General features: G+C 35.9%; 1 protein-coding gene across 10 annotated transcripts in view; it reads left to right on the top strand.

Moving 5' to 3' along the window:
- Nucleotides 1-21,263, top strand: part of vav2 (vav 2 guanine nucleotide exchange factor) — a 238,597-nt gene that overhangs the window by 161,233 nt on the left and 56,101 nt on the right. For all 10 annotated transcript variants that reach the window (XR_012396707.1, XM_009295358.5, XM_009295357.5 and 7 more), the window contains exons 3-4: nucleotides 4,429-4,487; nucleotides 16,950-17,018. Coding sequence is in view for 9 of the 10 variants with exons in the window: in XM_009295358.5 (XP_009293633.2) it covers nucleotides 4,429-4,487; nucleotides 16,950-17,018 (128 nt within the window). In the remaining variant the exon portion in view is untranslated. The remainder of the gene's footprint in view (nucleotides 1-4,428; nucleotides 4,488-16,949; nucleotides 17,019-21,263) is intronic.

The following is a 21,263-nucleotide window of genomic DNA, read 5'->3' as shown; positions in this document are numbered from 1 at the left end:
GCGTCTCGGTGGCGCAGTGGGTAGCTCGATCACCTCACAGCAAGAAGGTCACTGGTTCGAGTCCTGGCTGGGTCAGTTGGCATTTCTGTGTGATGTTGGCATGTGCTCTCCATGTTTGCGTGGGTTTCCTCCAGGTGCTCTGATTTCCCCAAGTCCAAAGACATGCGCTATAGGTGAATTGAATAAGCTAAATGGGCCATAGAGTATGTGTGTGAATGCAAGAGTGTATGGGTGTTTCCCAGTGTGGCTGGAAGGGCATCCGCTGCGTAAAACGTTTGCTGGATAAGTTGGTGGTTCATTTTGCTGTGGCAACCCCTGATTATTGAATTAACAAAATTTTTCTGATGGAATCTTGACAATTTGCAGATCACTGGTGTCCAATCATAGCACTCTGGTCTTTCAAGATGGAGTTTTAAATAATTTCATAGTGCTTCAGTTATAATAGGAATAAATGTGCTTTAAAAACATATATATAATTGTATTCTTTTTCTATTATTCTTTTCTATTACACATAGGGATGTAACGATTGACTCTCATAATTTGCGATTTGGTCACAATTTTTCAACAAAATTATTTGAAACAAATTTAAGGTAAAGAGCCCTTTTTTTTTCTTAAAGGCTGCACATTTTTTTGCAAAATAATGCACTTTCCAAATTGCTATTTTAAACAACAAATTCCAAAAAAAGTGTAGTTTATTTATAAACTAATTAAAGAGGATTACATGTTAATGATTGATCACGGCTAGTCCCGCATCAGCTTCACATATTGCGCCAATCAATTGGATAATAACTCACTATAAATAACCAGTTTTCCACTTCAGTCATCTTCATCTTGAAGAATCCCCCTTCCACCCTTGCTCCTCCCCTTTTTCCTGATAGGGTGGCAACACGGGCTAGTGGTTAGCACTGTTGCCTTACAGCAAGAATGCCACTGGTTTGGGTCAGTTTTCATGTTCTCCCCGTGCTCGTGGGTTTTCCCCGGGTTGCCCTGTTTCCTTCCACCATTCAAAGATATACAATATAAGTAAATTAACTAACCCAAAATTACATCATAAGATAAACTCTTAGCCAGCTATATTTCTCAGCTATTCCTAACGCGTTTACAAGGAGGGGAGTTCTCGAGACCTCCTCACCCTTTAAACGGTAGGGAGCCCTGGGCTCGAGGATATTCTGAGCTTAGGGCTTTCTCCCGGGACAGCCTGCCAAAACACACTTTATAATCATCAGCTTAGTGTTAACTCTTGAAATAATAATGATACAAACTAAAGAAGACTCATTAATATAAATAAACTAAAACTGTGACTATGCTGGGATTTTACATTTTTTAAAAGAAATATCAGCATATCTCTGTTTTCTGGCATAATCTGAGGTCTTTGCACATTTACAATGTTCCCTGCTGATGAAAAAAAAACTCTTTGACTGGGGATTGAGATGGCTAATGTGGAGAGGAAAGCCTTTCCTAAACCAGAGCTGCTCTAGGGGACTGGCCACTGGCATAAAAAAAAACTGATTATAAAATTATTCATTATATAGTAGGATGGAGACAGGAGTTGAACATGATTATAAAGGTAAATAATTAATATTACTTGTATAATTAATTATTATAAGTGTCAGTGTGATACACTTAAGAAGAGATAATCTAGACCATTTTTAAATATTCAATAATAAAAAGCAAAATTAAAAATATGCATAAACTAATTTGAAAAGAAGAGGTTAAAAATAATCTAATAGCGGTTTCTGTTACAGCAGTTTCTCTTTTAGTCTGAAAAACATCTTTACACTTTCGCCATGAAAGCACTGATTATTTGAGTATTTGAGTATTTGCAAACAGTTTGTGTTTATCTGGCGCACTTTACATCTATCATTTTACTCTGCCGCTCCACCTCTTGCTCACCACAGATGTGCAAGTAGAGCAAGTTTGTGCCTGTAAACAAAGTACCCCCCCTAATCGAAACATGTATCGTGATTAACATTAACATTTCTACCAGCTTGAATCGTCACATTTGAATAAATTTTCAACCGGCTCATGGTGAATAGTTACATCCTTAATTACACATAATAAACACAGTAGTGATACTAAAATAGTGTGGCTTCTGGAACTGGTTGGTGATTTATCGGTATTTTAGATGCTGTATATATTTTTTTCTAACATTACCTACCACCTATATTGAGAACCTAGAAACTGCACACACATCTGCACTCAGTGTTTTGCTCTGACTGAAGAACAGAGAGCGTCACCATGGCAGCAGGAAAAGCAAGTGAAAACACGCCTATGAGCATGTAATGAGGCGACACGCCACCATCTTCACTTTGGATATGCACATGTGCTTTCCTGTTTGTTTGTGTGGGTCTGTGCGTCCCTGTGTGTGTGAGGCTTCTGCATTCCACATTCGAGACCCTCTAGCGCACCATCTGGAAGCCTCTAGAAGGGCCACCAATAAGCCTACTCACATGTAACTCATGGCTGGCATTAAATCAGTGTAAATACTGCGTGCGTTTAACCCTGTTACCCAGCACTAATGCAGCTGGGTAGAGGAGGGGTCCTCAGATCTGTGCAAAGCACTTCACGTCTGTGATTTCATTGGGGCGTTTCATGCCACATGTCCCTTAATGTTGTCATTAGTGGGATAGTGTTATCCGTGTGTGCACACAAGCTGTGCCTGCAAAGCCTATCATAAAACACAGCAGAAAACACAGGACACTCTGTTCTGCTGCAAATGTTTATTATCTGAATCAGTTTTTCTTTATTTCTTTTTGACAACCTCTAAGTGTAAAATGTTTAGGAACTTGAAACATGAAAAATACTCAATTGCTGCTTTGTGTGTGCATATTCTTCATGAAATCACTAGGGGTAGGAGTCTTTAGGGACCTTAGTTCTGAGTTTGTAAAACAAAAACCATTTTTGATGAATATCACTTTTCTTTTGATAAAAAAACGTTAAAAATGTGTAAATTATGACCTTTTTCCATCCAAATCAAAAGATCAATTTTGGGTTCAACTTTTGATGCATACAATCACACAGCTGTGATCACTATAGGCTGGTCTCTCTCGCTGGAGATGTTCATATGCAAAAAAAAAACTACCGTAGTACAAGTGACATCACATCACATCATGATCAGAATAAACGCTGAAAACTGCACTGACACCGTTTCACAATCTACATTGTAAAAGCTTTATAGCAATAAAGATTTTTTCCAACAACATTTTTTTGAAGGTCAAATTAATAATTTCTTAATTTGTAATGAGGTCATTTTAAGTTTTTCCTTTAATGGTACAAAAGACCTCTTACAGCAATTATTTTTTCCAATGGGTCACATTAGACTCTGAGGCGGTTTTAGAGGGCCAAACCAATAGTTTGTTTGTAAAAAAATAAATAAATAAATAAAAATAAATAAATAATTTCTGTGATACTATTCAATTCAAACATTCAAAAAAATTTTTTTTTTAAATTTTACACTACAAGAATTTTAAAGTCCAGCATCACAATATCAACTTCAAATAAATGTCATAGGGTTGTTTTGTTTGCTTTTTCTTAGTTCATTTTTATTTATTTATTCCTTCCTTCCTCCTTCGTTCGTTCATTTGTTCGAAATACTGAAGTCAGGTTAAATGTGAGGTGGATATGTAATTAGTTTACCTTTATTACTTTGTAATTTTATACAGAGTGTGTAGCTGCCTGGTTGGTTTTATCACATGACTAGTGGTTTGCTTGCTGCATTTCTGAAATGGTTTCATTTCTTTATTTTTTTTGGACACCTGAAAAACAAAAAAATGTGACATAGCGCATGTGCATCCCTTTAAGAAGTTCAGAGGGCCGCATGTGGCCTGTGGGCCATAAAATGCCCTGGTCTGTCCTACCGTATATGCTGAAAAATGAAGGCAAATTAGCTTTCTAATGTCTTTAGTCCTTTATTTGTGCATTTTTAAAATTTTATTTATTTATTTATTTTTACTTTTTCTGTTGCTTAATGTGTATCTGTGCCTTAAATATTACTTCAAAACACAGAAGCAAATATAAAATTATAAAAGGGAAGAACAACACACATTATGAAGTCAAGAAAACGTTCCTCCAGTATCTGAGAGTGCTTTTAGGTAACTGAAAGTTTGCAGCCAGTTGCTTTAATGAACTTTTCTTTCTTGAGAAAAAATACTGAATTATTATTGAAGACCTCATACACAGTAACCATTCTAATAGGCAGCACGTACACTAATGCACACCAGAATGAATAGTTAATATGTTTAGACCTGTCCTCAAGATAACTTATGGTTTATAAGAGCACATTTGATCTACTCAGAGCTGTATGCAGGGTGTTTGATTTATGCCATTTTTCCCTAAAGACTTGAAGGACTTTAAAAAAGTAGTGATTTAGATGTAGTTAATATTAACTGAAGTTTCCTGATTAACCCAGAGCCTCTCTTGTTCCTACAGGTGATCTCTGCGCTGTCCAGAATCTCCCACAACAGCATCGCACAGATCAAAGGCATCAGGTAATTTACTTCCTCCACACACGCTGGTTGTGTTTCCTTTCAGTCTTGGTGGGTTTGGAGTCTTCGGGGAACTTTCACAGCGCTCTCTCTTGGGTTGCACCTTTTATGTGGCTCCATTCAGACGACCTGGAAGGGAGAAGCAGTTGGCACAGGCTACCACATATGTGTGAAACCTGTGAGCCTAAACCTGTGAAATATGTGCTTGTCGCTTCCTTCAGGTGTTTAAGCAAGAAGAGACCCTGCCTCTTTATAAGCAACTAGGATCACTTCCTGTCTCATTATTTGCCCCGTCCGTTCGCCTCTCTCCGCAAATAAAGCCTTTTATCCGACAGGGTAATGAGCTGATGGAGCGAGCCATTAGGCGTTTTGCCAAAGTGAGGCAGAGGCTAGACTTGTCTGCCGTTAGTCAGTGCAGCGTAACCGGCTAAGGGGTGCCTAAATCACCTCCTGTCCTCACTGGGCCGGGGGATGGCCAAAATACTGTCAGCTGATTTGTCAGAAATCATTCGAATGGGAAAAAGAAAAAAAGCTTTTGCATTGTAAACACTGTCTGGAGTAATTAGAGGAAAGTTCTGAAGATGGATTCTGGCAGCAGACACATATACTGTGACTAATGCGAGTCAAATTTTCACCCTGAGCAAGTCCTCTGTGTGCTGTGTTTTAAGTGTACTGCTTTCCTGGCTGTATACAGGAAGCAATGAAAGCCGGCTTTGTTTTCATCCATGGTGCAGCATGTGTCACAGCTTTAAGGGGGAAACTGCATGCGTTTTAGTAGTTAGGCCACCAAAAATGTTTCTTTAAAAAGCCCTTTATTGTAGTAAGTTGTCGATGGTGTGATTTTTCAGGTTTGTGGAGGAGAGTAGAAAAGGTTGCATACAAATTGCCGTCTATTTAATTTCCGCTTCATGCATCGCACAAAGCAAGAAATGTCTCAGTGTTGTTTGAGAACATTCCACGCACACCCTGTTGGACTGGGTTTAAAGCTGCATGTGGATGTTTTCCCGACAGAGCTTGAAATTCAGCCACAATCCGGCAGGCAAAATGCTAATCAATATTCAGACGACAGGACTTCAGAATTACTCTTTGCATGGCTTGGTTGCGTTGTTTTGTTAAAGAAAGATCTTACTGAATTTTCAGTTAAAGTCAAAATGATTTGCCCTCCTGTGTAGTTTGCATTCTTTTTTTAGGATATTTGACAAATGATTTTAAACAAAGCAAGGGTATTTTCAATGTATTTATTAGTATTATACGTTTTCTTCTGAAAAAAGTCCTCTTTCTTTTTCTATATATATATTATGGTCATAATTATTAGCACTCTTAAGAAATGTAGTTTTCTATTGGCTACAGAATCACTGGCTTATCCACTGACTAATTAACAGAATTTGTCTAGTTAATCCTTTAAAGGGCACCTATGATGAAAATCCTCTTTTGTAAGCTGTTTGGACAGAGCTGTCTGTAAGCAGAGTGTATTTACAGTCATATTGGAGTGATATAAAGACTCTTTTTTTTAAAACTTCCTGACAATAAAATAGGATCCAAATCCTGGCCATTTTGAGGCCCGTGATGTAGGAGTGCGTTTTCTCCGCCCACTGAATTGATTGACAGCTACGTATTAACATGTCTTCATACCAAAAGATTAAAAGATCTGTTTAGCTCTCTGTGATCATGAATCATCATCAAACGTGATCAAGAATGAGTTTTACAAGTTTAAAATGGTGCATGTTTGTAATAAAGATGGTAAAATTGCTCATCACCAAAAAAAAACTCCTTATATTGTAATTCCCAGAAGCGTTTAGTGATATCTGCTTCCTTCATGTCTGTCTCTGTGCTGTTTATCTGATGCAGCTGAGGCTGAGATTGAGGCATCAGCAGATTGGAACGGTGGGCGAGGAGAACTAGCATTAAAGGCACAGCAGCAAAAACAGCTACATTGTGCTCAGAGCAGAAAATCCAATATTCTGAAAGCTAGAATAAATAATCTGATGGGTATTTTGAGCTGAAACATTACGGACACATTCTGTATTATCTCATAAATCTTGAAAAAGGGGTAAAATAGGTGCCCTTAAGTTAAGTTAAGTTAAGTTGAATACTGGTATTTTGCAAAATACTGTAACTAGTAAAATATTATGTTTAGTATGGCATGGTAAAGACAAAAGAAATTAGTTATTAAAATGTTTTTTGAAAAAATACAAATTTGAGAGGAGAGCTATTCATTTTTTTTTCAACTGTATGTCATCTTTTTGTTTAATGATTATTATTAAGGCCTGTTAATTATTTATTATCTATCAAAAGACACAGGGGGCCATTTTATAGAGGAACATTGTGACATCACACAGACACAAATCTGTTTTTTCAGGTGTGAGCACGTGCTTTTCCTTTGAGCTTTCCTGCCAGCACAAGTTCCAACCACAAAATACATTAGAAAATATGTTGTACATATTTAGCTTGCCATTACACTTCCAGACTGTTGTAAGTCACGTACGCATTATGTAAACCACTAGTTTTACATATGGAGGTCCCGCTTCAATAACACTGAGTAGCAGGAACAAGGAAGGGCAAAGTGTTCTGTAAGTCATTTATTATGCTTTGCAGCACCTGTTGGCATGATCCCTGGTTTTCCCATTTTCAATATGGTGTACAGTATATCTGAAATGCTGCTTTCTCAGATTCTGCTCACGTTTTACTTATCACCTGATATTGATATTGTATTTGGAGGTGTATTTCTATCTCTACATAAAACATCAGCATGTTCTGATGTTCATCTCTTTCTTTTGTTCTGTTGTAGTATGTGTGCTGCATTATTCTGCACCAGGAATTCAGTGGCTCTCATCCAAAACCAAGGGGAACTGCCCTTCTGTCTAATGATTATGCTTTCTGTAACTGAACTGAAACTTCATAAGTGACTGATTCGGAACAGCCTGCATAGACTAGAACTGTGTGTGTCATGCAAATAGCCCACAGGGGAATTGACTCAGTGGACTAAAGAACAAGTCAAAAACTTTCGGACGATGCCTGAACTAAACTTTACAAAATATTTGTACACCTGCCACCCAATAATAAGTGTTGGCTTTTACGTTTTATGTTGTTTAAATAAATACATAAATAAATAGATAAATAAATAAATAAAATAAATAAATAAATAGAAAACAGTAATGTTACATTTACTTGAGGAAAAAGCATCCATCACATCCATATGTCATTAGAAAGGGAAATATCTTTAAGTGCCAGTATGTGCTAAATATAGACACTTAAGCGTGTTCAGTATATTTTCATGTCAGTGTTACCGCTATGATTTTTTTCCAGCTGTGGTGGCAGGCCTTTTACACAGATCTTCCAACTACCTATGGTGTTATTTCAATGGCAAATGTGAGAGCAGTATTACAAGTCAAAATACGAGCATGCGTTCTCTTTTGCTTGCAGTCTTTTTGCTTGCACACCGATTTCCTCTGTTCGTGCACAAAACTTCTTGCATGCCGTTAAATATATGCTGCTCAAGCACAAATTTTCTTGTGCTCTCTTAAATAAACACTGCTGAAGTGCATTTATGTAACGAGTTAATCTCCGACATTTAATACATTTTTTAGGAAGTTTTTTAAATGTCTTCTATAGACCAACAATAGACCTACAGAAAGTAAAGTGAGACAGCCATAAACTCCTGCTAGATAAAGTCATTGTATGCAGAAGCATAGACCTTTATCTATAAATAAAGAATAATAATGAAAACTGTTCATCATAACTGAAAGCTACGTCGTGTTTGCTGGCCTCATGCATCACGCAGCCTTGTCAGTCAGTCACCATGTAATCTTAAAGGGTTAAAAAAATAACGCACAGCACTACTATGATAACAAAAAAGTTTGCTCTATTATAATTCACTTACATTTTAATATGTCTTGGTGCGATTATGACCCACTATTAAAAAAAAAATGAATAAAAACAGCAACAGCTGAAGGTTTAAATGAGAAGCTGTAATGTAGCCGTGGCGGGAATGTATTGTGGTCTGGCACCCCGCAATGAAAGAATTAATGTAGCGGAAACCATGCACATAACCTGTGTTATCTTCATCATTAAGTGTGTGTTAAAATCTTAAAACTGTATACCGTAATTAACATTAATTTTCAAAACATTGTGTCTGTGTTTAGGTCAATTTCATAAGAATAATTAGAATAAAATAATTATGCTATACACCGTAGAAAGAGACTTTACTTGATTGCTCTAGTAAAAAAGTGAATGAGCTCATTATTTGAAAATTATTACGTAAATGAACTATTTACCTGCTTAAAAAGATTCATTCAAGTCAATATAACAGTTCCATATTACAAGGAATTTTCAGTTCCAGATTACAAGGAACAAGTGAAGTAACTAATTATTTTTACAGTGTACAATATGCTTGCTTTTTTAATTATTCAACTAAAATATTTAGTAAACACACTTATATTTATGTTTAATTGTTCTAAATGTCAATTTACTAGGGTGATTTGACATAAACCTGGTTGCTGTACAAATTATAAAGGTACGTTTAGTAATAATTTACTGGAGAAACAGGGACAGGGTCTATCTTTGTCTTTCTCAATTCAATTCAATATTGCTTTATTGGCATGACTGTCTGTATGTAATACAATATTGTCAAAGCTTGAAATAGGAGGACACATATAAAACTACAATAAAATATATAAAAAAAATAGAAACAAAATATCATAATAATATAAACTTAAATAAACCATGTAAGAAATAAAAACCACAGTGTTTAACATAAAACTTAAAGAGTCTTAAAATATCTTAAATTTTAAAATCGAAACTTTAGGCGTTAAAAAGTCTTAAATCCACTAAAATGTTGTGTTGGAGGTCTTAATTCGTTTTAAAAAGGTCCTAGTTTTCCTATGTCCATGTAAAGCTATACCCAATAGGGTCAACAGCTATTCAATCCCTTACATTAATTTGTTTTACAATATCATTTGTTTTCAATGCTTTTTTTAAGGTTTTTTTTTTTTTTTGACCATTAAAAAAATATTTAGCATTTATCCATGTGTAAGTCTGAAATGTCATTTATTATGGTCTTAAAATGGTTTTTAAAAGGTCTTAAAAACTCTTATTTTTGACTTATTGAAACCTGTAGAACCCTGTATAAACACACTCACAGAAACTGTGATAGACAGTTGGGAAGCATACGATTTCTTACTCTCTCTCACACACTTTTACTTCTACTCACTTTCCTCTCGCATGTACACTGGCATGTAAACATGTCTTTCATGCATAATGATCTACTGTACTCTTTAAATATGCACTAGCTACATCATCTAGTGTACGAAAAACCCCACACATGCTCACAGCCACTGTGATTCACAATTCACCTTGACCTATTTGCACATATAGTCATGTGATTTTATACACATGCATAGACATGCAAGATGTACAGAGATAAACAACAAAAGAATGAAAGAGGGCATGATGTAAAGTACAAGACTGGCTTTGCTTCTGGCGTTTGATAGAAGATAGAGATTGTGGAGCAGATTTGAGGCTGTTTGTAAGCATCAGATAATCTTCTGCTTCCACTCAGCTCTCTGCTTTATTGATTCCCGTGGTGATGGACACTACTCTCCTATGCAATGTGAAAGTGCAGTATCTCACTCTGTCTTTATCAAGTCCTGAGAGAAAACTGCTGGATTCTCTCCTCTGATCATTCCACCAGTGAGGATCTTCTACTCTGTGCTGCTTTGGAGACTGAAGGATTAACGGGCTCCTACTTTTTTTGTAGAATATCAATATAATCAGACCTTTTGCTTGCACTTTTATTCAAATGCTGAGAAACAAAGGACATTACTATCGAGAGAATAGGATGAAAATATTAGGATTGAGTTTAGAATATTATTATTTATTTATTTTTTTATTTATTAAACTCAAATTTAATTTATTTCATCTTATCTAAATATACATTTTGGTTTATTTTACAACACTACAACTTGTAAAAGGTTCCTAATGTCATCAAAATACACAATGAAAGTGAATATGTTTTATACAACAGCTCCAGGGTGGTGCGGTGGCTCAGTTCTTATGAAGTAGGAGTGAAAAATAAAAATAATTTGGCTCATGAATGGCTTAAATGCTTTCATGTCGTGAATCTGTAAATGAAGAGTTTACAGACACTTATAGCATGAATAAAGACCTTTAGCTGATTTTGTAATCATACTGCGTTCTGTTTTCTAATCTTGTGTAACCTGATAGAAAATGAATCAGTTTAGTTTTCCCTTATTGTAGATCTTTCATTCACTTCATGGAGCAAACTACAGAATGCTTCAGATGTTTCAATATTCTTCAGGCTCTTCTAAGCCCTCGCTGTCAGAATAAAGAGCAAATATCTGTTTCTGTGAGATAAAACCCAGGGATACTGTTTGCTTGGACATGAATGAAATTGGAAAGAGACTGATGTGTCTGCCAAATCCAATTAAAGCCAGTATTGGTCTGATGTGTTTCAGGCTGTAATCACTGAAGGATGGGAGCAGCTTTCATTTTATTCTGATATCTAATGATTAGGTTTGTTACGGCTCCTGAATATCTGTGTGGGTGAGCATAGATGTTCATGTATGTGTTTGCTCATGCTTACAGTATGTGCGTTATCCTCTGGATTTGTGATTCAATGTACAGTATGTTTATATTACCAGTAATGCCTGAGGGTTCCTTAAGGAGTGAAGGATTTTAGCTAGAAACAAAGACTCATGTGTCTACTGAATGGGAATTTTTGGATGATGCCTAGTTAAGCTCACAGAAGAAGGTCACTGTACTTTGATCTTTGTATAACAGTTGAATGCAGTATTTGTTTCTGGTATCCTAAAAAGATGGAATGAGGGGAATGGAAAAACTGATTGGATGGATGGATGGATGGATGGATGGATGGATGGATGGATGGATGGATGGATGGATAACTGAACTGATGTATGGTTTGGTAAGGAGAATAGATCAACTAGTTGAATTGGATGGATGGATGAAGTGATGAATGGATATGTGAACTGATGTAAGATTGGGTGAAAAAGGGAATAGAAGAACTGGTAAATAGATGGATAGACTAACCAAATGATTTATAGATGAACTGATGGATGGATGGATGGATAGATGGATAGATAAACTAATGTATGGTTGGGTGAAGAAGTGAAAAGTTGAACTGGTAAACTGATGGATTGACGAACTGATGGATGGATAGATGAACTTATGGATGAATGGATAGATAAAAGTAAACTGACAGATGGATGGATGGATAGATAAACTGATGATTGGATGGATGGATTAACTGATGAATGGATGGATGGGTAGGTGGGCTGATGTATTGTTGGGTAAGGAAGTGAATAGATGAACTGGTAAATGGATGTATAAATGAACCGATAGATGGATGAACTGATAAATTAGTGAATGAATAGATGAACTAATAGATGAATGGAACGATGGATAGATGGATGGATGGATGGATGGATGGATGAACTGATGGATGGATGGATGGATGAATGGACGGACGGATGGATGGGTGGATGGACAGACAGAAACTGATGATTGGATGGATGGATTAACGGGTGAGTGGATTGATGGATAGGTGAACTGACATATGGTAGGGTGAACAAAGTAAATATAAACTGGTAAATGGGATGGATGGATGGATGGATGGATGAATGGATGGATGGATAAACTATAGGATGGATGGACGGGTGGATGAATGGACGGAGAGAAACTTATAATTTGTATGGATGGATTTTCTGATGAGTGGATTGATGAATAGGTGAACTGATATATGGTTGAGTGACCAAAATGAATACATAAACTGGTAAATGGGATGGATAGATGAACCGATGGATGGATAGATGGATGAACTAATGGATGGATGTTTGGTTGAAAAAAAGTTAATGATCTGGTGGATAAATGGATGCATGGATAGATATATAAACTGATGGATGGATGGATAAATTATGGATAGATAGATTAACTGATAGATGGATGGATGGATAGATATATAAATATATAGAATATATGATTAAATAAATTGAATAATGGACAGATAGTCATAAAAACTGATCAATTGATGAACTGATAGATGGGAGATGGAATGATGGATAGATGGATGGACTGATTAAAGAAAAAATGTATCCCCCCCCCCCCCCCCATTTTTTGAATGAAATGTATCCTTGTATTCGCTTTTAAGTATAAAGCAAACTGTAAATTAATTTAGAAAGGTGTGTTATACATGTGCAATCCTCCATAATTGGATTTCTTTCCCCAGCCTAATCCTGCAGAATGTTTTTTAAGGTAATTTGCAGACGAGCAAACAGTAGTATATCTTCAAACTGTAATTAATTTCTTCTCTAAACACTCATAAATGCTGTTAAACCCCACAGAGACTCTGTAACCACACAACCTGTTAACCGTTGGCTTATCATTGCTTTGACAGCAGATGCAAGAAACAGTGTTGAATTCACCTGATTAATTAGCATGACATTTGTGAGCAGGTTAACCTTCTTTTATTATAAACATGTTTGCCGCAGATGAGGAGGAAGTCCTTTCGAACCGAGATGTTTAATTAGCGATTCATTTGATGAAGCCATGTAAGCAGGGTAATTATCTCGCTATCAGCAATTATTCCATCATGCGATACAGCATCTTTGTGTTAGGATTTCAAGATGGTTCTAGTCACTCATCACAAAGCCTTGTTTTACTAAAATACCTCTGAGTGGATCATTTATGCTTTCAGCTCAAAGATGTAATGCGTCCATTTGGAGGTTGTTTTCTGGCGACAATTACTGTTATGCATTGTATGAGGAAATGATGTGGCCACTATCAACAATAGAGCTTGTCATGGGGACGTTTTTGAAATCTTTGTTCTTTGGATTGCATGTGTTTCAGCTCTTAGGTGGTTCTTGAAGTGCACAGTTGAATACCAGAGTTTTCGTGTCTATTTTTACATTTCTTATGTATAGTATGTGGGTTGATTTGACGCATATACAACCAAATGATGTGTATCTGTCTTTGGGTCTGACTGGCAGCAGTTTTAACATTAAAGCAAATGTTGATGTATTCTGCTAGCTGTCAGAGAGCATCTCTCGCTTTCTCTTTCTCTCTCTCTCTCTCTCTCTCTCTCTCTCTCTCTCTCTCTCTCTCTCTCTCTCTCTCTCTCTCACTCACTCTCTCTCTCTGTCTCCCTCTCTCTCTTCATTAGGAGAGATAGCATCCTTTAGTGTCATGCTGTTGGAGGTGTGAGGTGAGGAGTTGGTCACATTGGCAGGACATTTGTGTGTTTGTTAGTCTGCTTTTGTGTGGGTGAGGGTGTCCGATGTCTGCATTGGTTAGGAAGGCTGCTTTTCATGTTTTTGACCTCTTAAAAAACATAAATAAATAAATAAAAGACAGTTTGCTAGTTCATGCGTTAAAGTTGTCTAGTAATATATGAATCAAGGTCAGTGACTCTCCTACCCTAAAGCTTTATATTTCTCTCCCCACTCTTACTGCTTTTCTCCCTCCATCACTGTTGTTTGACAGCTCTGTAGAGACAGGAATACAGCGTAGTTATGATTGAAGAGATGGCCCTCTGTCAGCATAGGTTTGATCTTGACGTTTCTTTTCTTAAGAAAATGGCAGCATTCTACATCTGTGCATAAATGAGTTTGCAGAGTGTTTTAGCATAGATTAATATTTAGATGTTGATGTGGAAAAAAGCGTTTGTATACAGTGCTCACCATAATTGAGTAAACCTCGTTTTGAAAAATTTATATTTTTCTCCATTTCTCAGTGAACATAGGCAAAGTATTTTGGTGTATTTAAACAAAACAGATTTAATAAACATTTTTTTTTCAAATTATATTTTAGTCACAAACATATTTTGAAATTTAAAGATAATACAAGTAAATTCAAGCAAAATATTGCAAAAAAATACAACCTACAATATTTTTCCTTTTTTTTTCTTTTTTTTTTCTTTTTTTTGCTTTTCTTGATTTTCCCTCTTTTTAAAAAAAATTGTGTTTTATATTTTTCTATAACATGTCAATTTTAAGGTAAGGGTAATTAGGCAAGTTATTGAATAACGATGGTTTGTTCTCTAGACTATCAAAAAAAATATATATAGCTTAAAGGTGGCTAATAATATTGACCTTAAAATGGCTTTTAAAAAAATTAAAAACGGCTTTTGTTCTAGCCGAAATAAAACAAATAAGACGTTCTCCAGAAGAAAAACACATTATCAGACATACTGTCAAATTTTCTTGCTCTGTTAAACATCATTTGGGAAATATAAAAAAAGTAAATAAATAAATTCAAATGGGCCAATAATTAACTGTATATACATTCATAAAGCACTGCTTTTTGCTTTAATAACCAATATATGATTAGACTAAACAAATATCATGGATTTTTAAGATTGCTACTAGGGGTGTCAAAATGCATTGTTTTTATCGTGCATCATGATGGACACGAGGACAATTCAGTATTGTTTTAGTAATAGACCCAGTTTTGTAATATCTAGTTGTGATTTACAGGTGTTTTTATGATGCAATTTGTCACAGTAGCATTTTAAAAGGTATGGCAGGTGAGACAATTTGTGACAATTTGTGACTTAATATTTGTGACTTTGTATTTAATGACAAAACTGTATAAAGGAAAACTGACTGCACAAATTGATGCAGTACAGTTGAAGTCAGAATTATTAGCCTCCATTTGATTTTTTTTTTCTTTTTAAAATATTTCCTAAATGATGTTTATTGTTATACAAAGCAGGGACATTTTTTATATTATTTCTTCTGGAGAAAGTCTTATTTGTTTTATTTCAGCTAAAATAAAAGAAAGTTTTAAATTTTTAAAAAAACATTTTAAGGACTAATTATCAGCCCCTTTAAGCTGTATTGTGTTTCGATAGTCTACAGAACAAACCATCGTTATACAATAAGTTGCCTAATCCCCCTGACCTGTCTAGTTAACCTAATTAACCTAGTTAAGCCTTTAAATGCCATTTTAAGCTGTATAGAAGTGTCTTGGAAAATATCAAGTAAAATATGATTTACTGTCATTATGGCGAAGATAAAATAAATCAGCTATTAGAAATGAGTTATTAAAACTATAATGTTTAGAAGTGTGTTAAAGAAATCTTCTCTGTTAAACAGAAATTGGGAAAAAATAAATGGGGGCTAATAATTCTGACTTCAACTGCATATGTTCAGTGCATCTTGATGCATCATGATATCAAATGGATGCTATGTCCTAACCATTGTACTGTCGATTTTATACTCATTTGCTATATTATGGCTTACTTTTTTCTACTTATCATGATCGCTTGTTACATCACTTTAAACTAGGGGTTATATTCACTATCAGTTGGAGCTTTAACCAGTAATTGGCCTGAAAAGACATTCATTGAAGATCTGTCATTTTGCTTTAATATGTTGCAGTAATAAACACTTGTGGCATCACCCTTTTAAATAAAGCTGTAATGAGCATAAACAAAATAATATCTGTGCTTTTGTCTGCTAGGGCATTCATGATGCTGGCTAGAGTGTTGTTACATGGTAGATGGATTGTTCTTAATGACTGATTGGAGGATGCTTGAGTACTGTATTCTGGTTTATTTGAACCTCTAATAAAGTAGCAAAATCCTTTTTATGCAAGCGAGCCCTCACATAAAAGCCTGTGTTATGCCATTTACGGCCTGACAAGTGTGGCATATTAAATGCATGTACAGCACATTTCATTTCACACAAGAGCAGCAACAGCAGCCAAGTTAAGAATTGGCTCTTTCCAATCGTAATGTGAAAAGCTCCATAAAGCAATGATGTTTTGTGTTGGGTAAAAGGGCTGCATTATTCAAAGGTGAGAAAAACCACGTCTATTAAATTGTTGTGCGACTTTGACACACACCCTACACAAGCTAAAGTGAAAGTGACAAGGCTTGGCTTAAAATCAGTTTATTTTTCTAGCCTCATGTTTTTTGCATGTCACATAGCACCTTTTGCCCCACATAATGTCTGAGATTAAGTGATTTGATGAGGTCTCTAGAGGAAGAGCCATGCCATTAATCGAATAATTGATCGCACATCCATTTGCAGCTTTCTAATTGGCTTCTGAATGCTCGTGAGCCCCGGATTTAATACCCAGGTGTTTCAGTTCTCTCTGAGGAGTCTGCAGTCTGACCTCCAGTTATTGAGAAAAGCGCTGAAGTGTTTGCGTTTAGTTGTTACTGTCAAACTGCAAAAGCCCATGTCATTCAGCCCTGCCACAGCCTTTTCACTGCGTCTGCCGTATTCTGTGGTAAATCAGATAAGAGCTTTTGTAACATCTGTCATATTGTTACAAATGCCAATCATAGAGGAGGTGGACGCCTTATGAATAAACCCACCTGTTGAATTATGGATGTCGAGGAGTGAATCGTGATACATTCTTGCCTTCTCTCTGTGTGTGTGGTGACTAATGCTCTCTTTCTCGTCGCTCTTCTCTCTCTCTCCCTAGGCCTTTTCCATCAGAGGACACTGCACTGAATGAAGATGATGTGTACCGGAGCTTGGAGGAGCTGGCAGAGTAAGTGTTTAAATCATAGAAAGTGAGATTAATGGCCATTAGCATAAAACAAGGTGGGTTTAAGCCAAATTGTTTGGGACTGAAGGGTTTACATAATCATTCTCCCATTTTAACCATTTAAGGTGTATTTGAGGTCAGTGTCTCTTACAGTTACAAATATAGGTGCATTATTTTGAGGTCATTTTGTCAGTGTTGGTAAAGCTTGGTAATGTTCTCAGTGTTGATTGGTGTTTGAACACATTTGTTTATGATTACTGCAGGGGATTAGAGATTTCTGCTATGTATTTTCTCTTGTATGTCAGCACTAATCCTTGGAATTAATATGATTAAAATTTTACATTTTAGTTTGTAAATGTCATCAGTAAGACAAAATGTTGTGAGATTTGTAAACATGTCTAACAAATGCTTTAGCTTTGTGCTCATTTGAGGACTACTACATTGCAATTCATAGATTGCAATATTGAAAAACATGGTGCCGCACGGTGCACTGTAAAAAAATTAAGTCATTACAACAACAACAAAAAAACATAATACTCATTTTCTTTCGCTTTTTCTTGTTCACTCAACTTTTGAAAAGATCAGCTGCACTGACCATTTAATTAAAACATTTAGTTGGGTTAACATGTTGTGAACTACTCTCCTACTCTCTTACAAAACGTTTTATATTGTGCCAACTGATATTTTTTTGTCTGCAGAACTGGAATGCCTAAAGTTGTGTGAACCAAAAAAAACATAATCCTTATTTCTTTTCATTTTTTCTTTGTTCACTCAACATTTTTTATTCTATTATTTATTCACCATTACTTGATAGGAGAGTAGAAAGTAAAGACAGGAAAGCGTGGGGACAGGAAAGAGGGGAAGATCGGCATAGGACCTCAAGGCAGGAATCGAACTTGGGTCGCTGTGAAAACTTGAGTGCCATGTGTCAACACACTAACCTACACCATTGGCGCCAATGTGTACTTTTGAAAACATCTGAAGTTGAGGGAACAAAAAAAAAAACTATTGGAACTTGATATTAGGAAATAATACATTGTCAGATCAAACAGTTCAGTTAAAAAAAACTATAACAAAATGTTAACAAAACATTTATTAGACAGAATTAGAAACAGGACACCTGGTAAAACAACAATAATGGTAGCTGTGGCCAGTGTGTGCTGGACTGAGAGCCATGCGAACTAGTTGGAGTGAGTGTTGAGTGTCGAGTCACGTAAAGTAGCTCTAGATAGAAACTGTTGTTTTGTGTTTACCTTATGACTATGTTGTCGCACGTCTGTCGGTTTCCACCTCAGAATGAGTAAGTTTTAGATACTTGTACATAAAGGTAACTTTCAGAAAAACCAAACACCCACAAAGAAACATGACACAGAGGAACATAAAAACTTGCTGCCAGCTCGCGTTTTGGAAGTGTTATTGCAGAGCAACACAAACAGCACGCAGAAGTATAAATGCATGACTATGTGCAAGGCAGGTGCTATGGGTCACGCCGATGACAGAAGTATAAACCAGCCTTTAGTGGTTAGCACTGTCGCCTCATAGCAAGAAGGTTGCTGGTTTGAGTCCCGGCTGGGCCAGTGGAGTTTGCATGTTCTTGTGGGTTTCCGTGAGTTTGCTCCTAGTGCTCTGATTTTCCCCACAGTCTAAAGACATGCGGTATAAATGAATGAGAGTGTATGGGTGTTTCCCAGCACTAGGTTGCGGCTGGAAGGCCATCTGCTGCTTAAAACATATGTCAGGTAAGTTGGTGGTTCATTCTGCTGTGGCAACCCCTAATAAATAAGGGACTAAGCCGAAGGAAAATGAATGAATGAATGAATGAATGAATGAAAAAGTTTAAGGTAGCAATAGCAATGTCCTATTTCAGACTTAGCATTCCAGTCATGCTACTTGAGATTCTCTGACCTCCACCTGAAGATACCCAGTGGACCACTGCTTTAGTCAGTGCCATCTCTGAACCTGTCAAATGACAATGTCAGTGAATCTGCACAGACTTTCTGAAAGTCAGATGTCCTACTGTGCTGTTCCGGTGGTTATTTTTTAACTGTCAGTTGTGAAAAGTCCAAGTTCTATGGAGTGAAGAATTAATTAGTAGAGTATATAATTGGTACAAATAGACAGGCAGTAAACCTTAAGGTTCCCATGGCTTGAAGCATGGCAAGCTGGTATTATGGGTGCTAAGAAGAGTGAGAGAGAGGCTGAGGGGAGGGGGTTGTGACAGTGGTGACAGGCCCGATTCCTCTCTGATTAATTGTGAATAATTAGGCAGCAGGGTGGATAGGTGTCATTCATCAGTAGAGGACGACCTGACACAGACGTGTTAGTGCAGGCTGCATATATTAAACCTCTCAATGTCTGTTAGAAACTTCTGTGGAGCCGTAAATAGAGATGAGCTTATGTTACAGCCCTAATGGCCTCAATTTATTAGCATACCAAAGAAACATAGCTTGTGTACGTGTTGTTTTGAGCCATTTTAAAGTGAGGGTAGGCTATGTTTAATTCAGCACAAACAAAAATAAGGCCATGGGGAACCAGAGTGCAGTCTGTCAGAGTCATTCCGTCTTAGAGTCTTGGACAATGCCTTATTGTCACTGCTATGTTTTGTTGGAGGGTTTTTACTGGGCATTACAACATGACTGTGGAGGGGGATCAGGAAATGAGGTAGGCTAAATTTGAACAGGACTAAAGATTAGAGACTAGAGAATAGAGAATAAAGACTACAACAATGTACAGTTAGAAACAGAACTATTAGCCCACTTTTGATTTTTTTTTTTTTCTTTTCAAATATTTCCCAAATGATGTTTAACAGAGCAATGAAATGTTCACAGTACGTCTGATAATTTTTTGTTTTCCCTCTGGAGGAAGTTTTATTCCTATAAGTCTTAAATTTGTTTTATTTCAGCTAGAATAAAAGCAGTTTTTATTTTTTTTAAAAACAATTTTAATGTCAAAATTTTTAGCCCCTTTAATATATATTTTATTCTGTTATACAATAACTTGCCTAATTACCCTAACCTGCCTAGTTAACCTAATTAACCTTATTAAGCCTTCAAATGTGACTTTCAGCTGAATAAAAGAGTCTTGAAATATATCTAGTAAAATAGTATTTACCGTCATCATGACAAAGATAAAATAAATCAGTTATTAGAAATGAGTTTTTAAAACTATTATGTTTAGAAATGTGTTGACCAAATCTTCTCTCCGTTAAACAGAAATTGGGGGAAAATAAACGGGTGCTGATAATTCAGGGGGGCTAATCATTCTGACTTCAACTGTACATATGTAGCTATCAATAGATATAACTGCTTTGATATTTGCGTAAATGTTTGCAACTGTAACTTGTTTTTCCTTTATTTCATTGAAAAAAATAGTTGCAGGTCATACTACTGTTTCACCAACACTAATGCCTCAAAAGCACCAGAAATGCAGTTTCTATTTCCTGTTTCTATAAGATTTGGTTATATTAGATTTAACTTAATTGACATTACATATGTAATATTACAAGGCAACAAAATACAGTTTAGGTCTAACCAGGGGCACAATAGCAGCAAATACAGATAAATGTATCATGAATAATATAAACAGGTTGTAATACAGTAGCTATGATCAGGGATTTACAATGATTGAATACATGTGCAGATATGTACAATTCAAGATCTGTTTGTGATTTACACGCTTGTGAAGGTAAAAAAATAATATCTAAAACATTTTTAATAATAATAGTAATTTTTATCAGGTTATCAAGTTAATAATTCTCTTTGCATCAATTAATCTATTTTGTAGAATGCAGTTTTTATGGGGACTTTGTGATGATAAATCTATCTCTGAATAGGGTCTATTGCTGCAGGGTGTCAGCAGGGGCTTAAAATGTCTTAAAACTCAAAAACAAAACTTTAGGCCTTAAAAAGTCTTAAATTTGCTGAAACATTAGGTTTTAGGTCTTAAATCTTTTTTAAACAGGTCTTAATTTTTCTTTATTCATGCATCATGCACTCAATCTGGCCATCACTATCATTCCACCTGAATAAAACTTTTAACTTTTTTTTAAATGTTATTTTTAACTATTTTTTAACTATTTTTAACTGTTTTAAGTATTTTCCTTACAATACCATTTGTTTAAAAGTTCTCGATGTATTTACTGCTGAAGACACTGACCTGGACAGATATTTGTGCATATATTTAGTTTATTATTGCTTTAAAAAATGTTTTAAATCTTTTATTTTAAAGTAAGGTTATGCTAAAAACAAG

This window comes from Danio rerio, chromosome 21 (genome assembly GCF_049306965.1).
Source record: "Danio rerio strain Tuebingen ecotype United States chromosome 21, GRCz12tu, whole genome shotgun sequence".
In the NCBI taxonomy this organism is placed as follows: domain Eukaryota; kingdom Metazoa; phylum Chordata; class Actinopteri; order Cypriniformes; family Danionidae; genus Danio; species Danio rerio.
The sequence above is the reverse complement of the archived record's forward strand: the minus strand, read 5'-3'. Positions and strand labels throughout refer to the sequence as shown.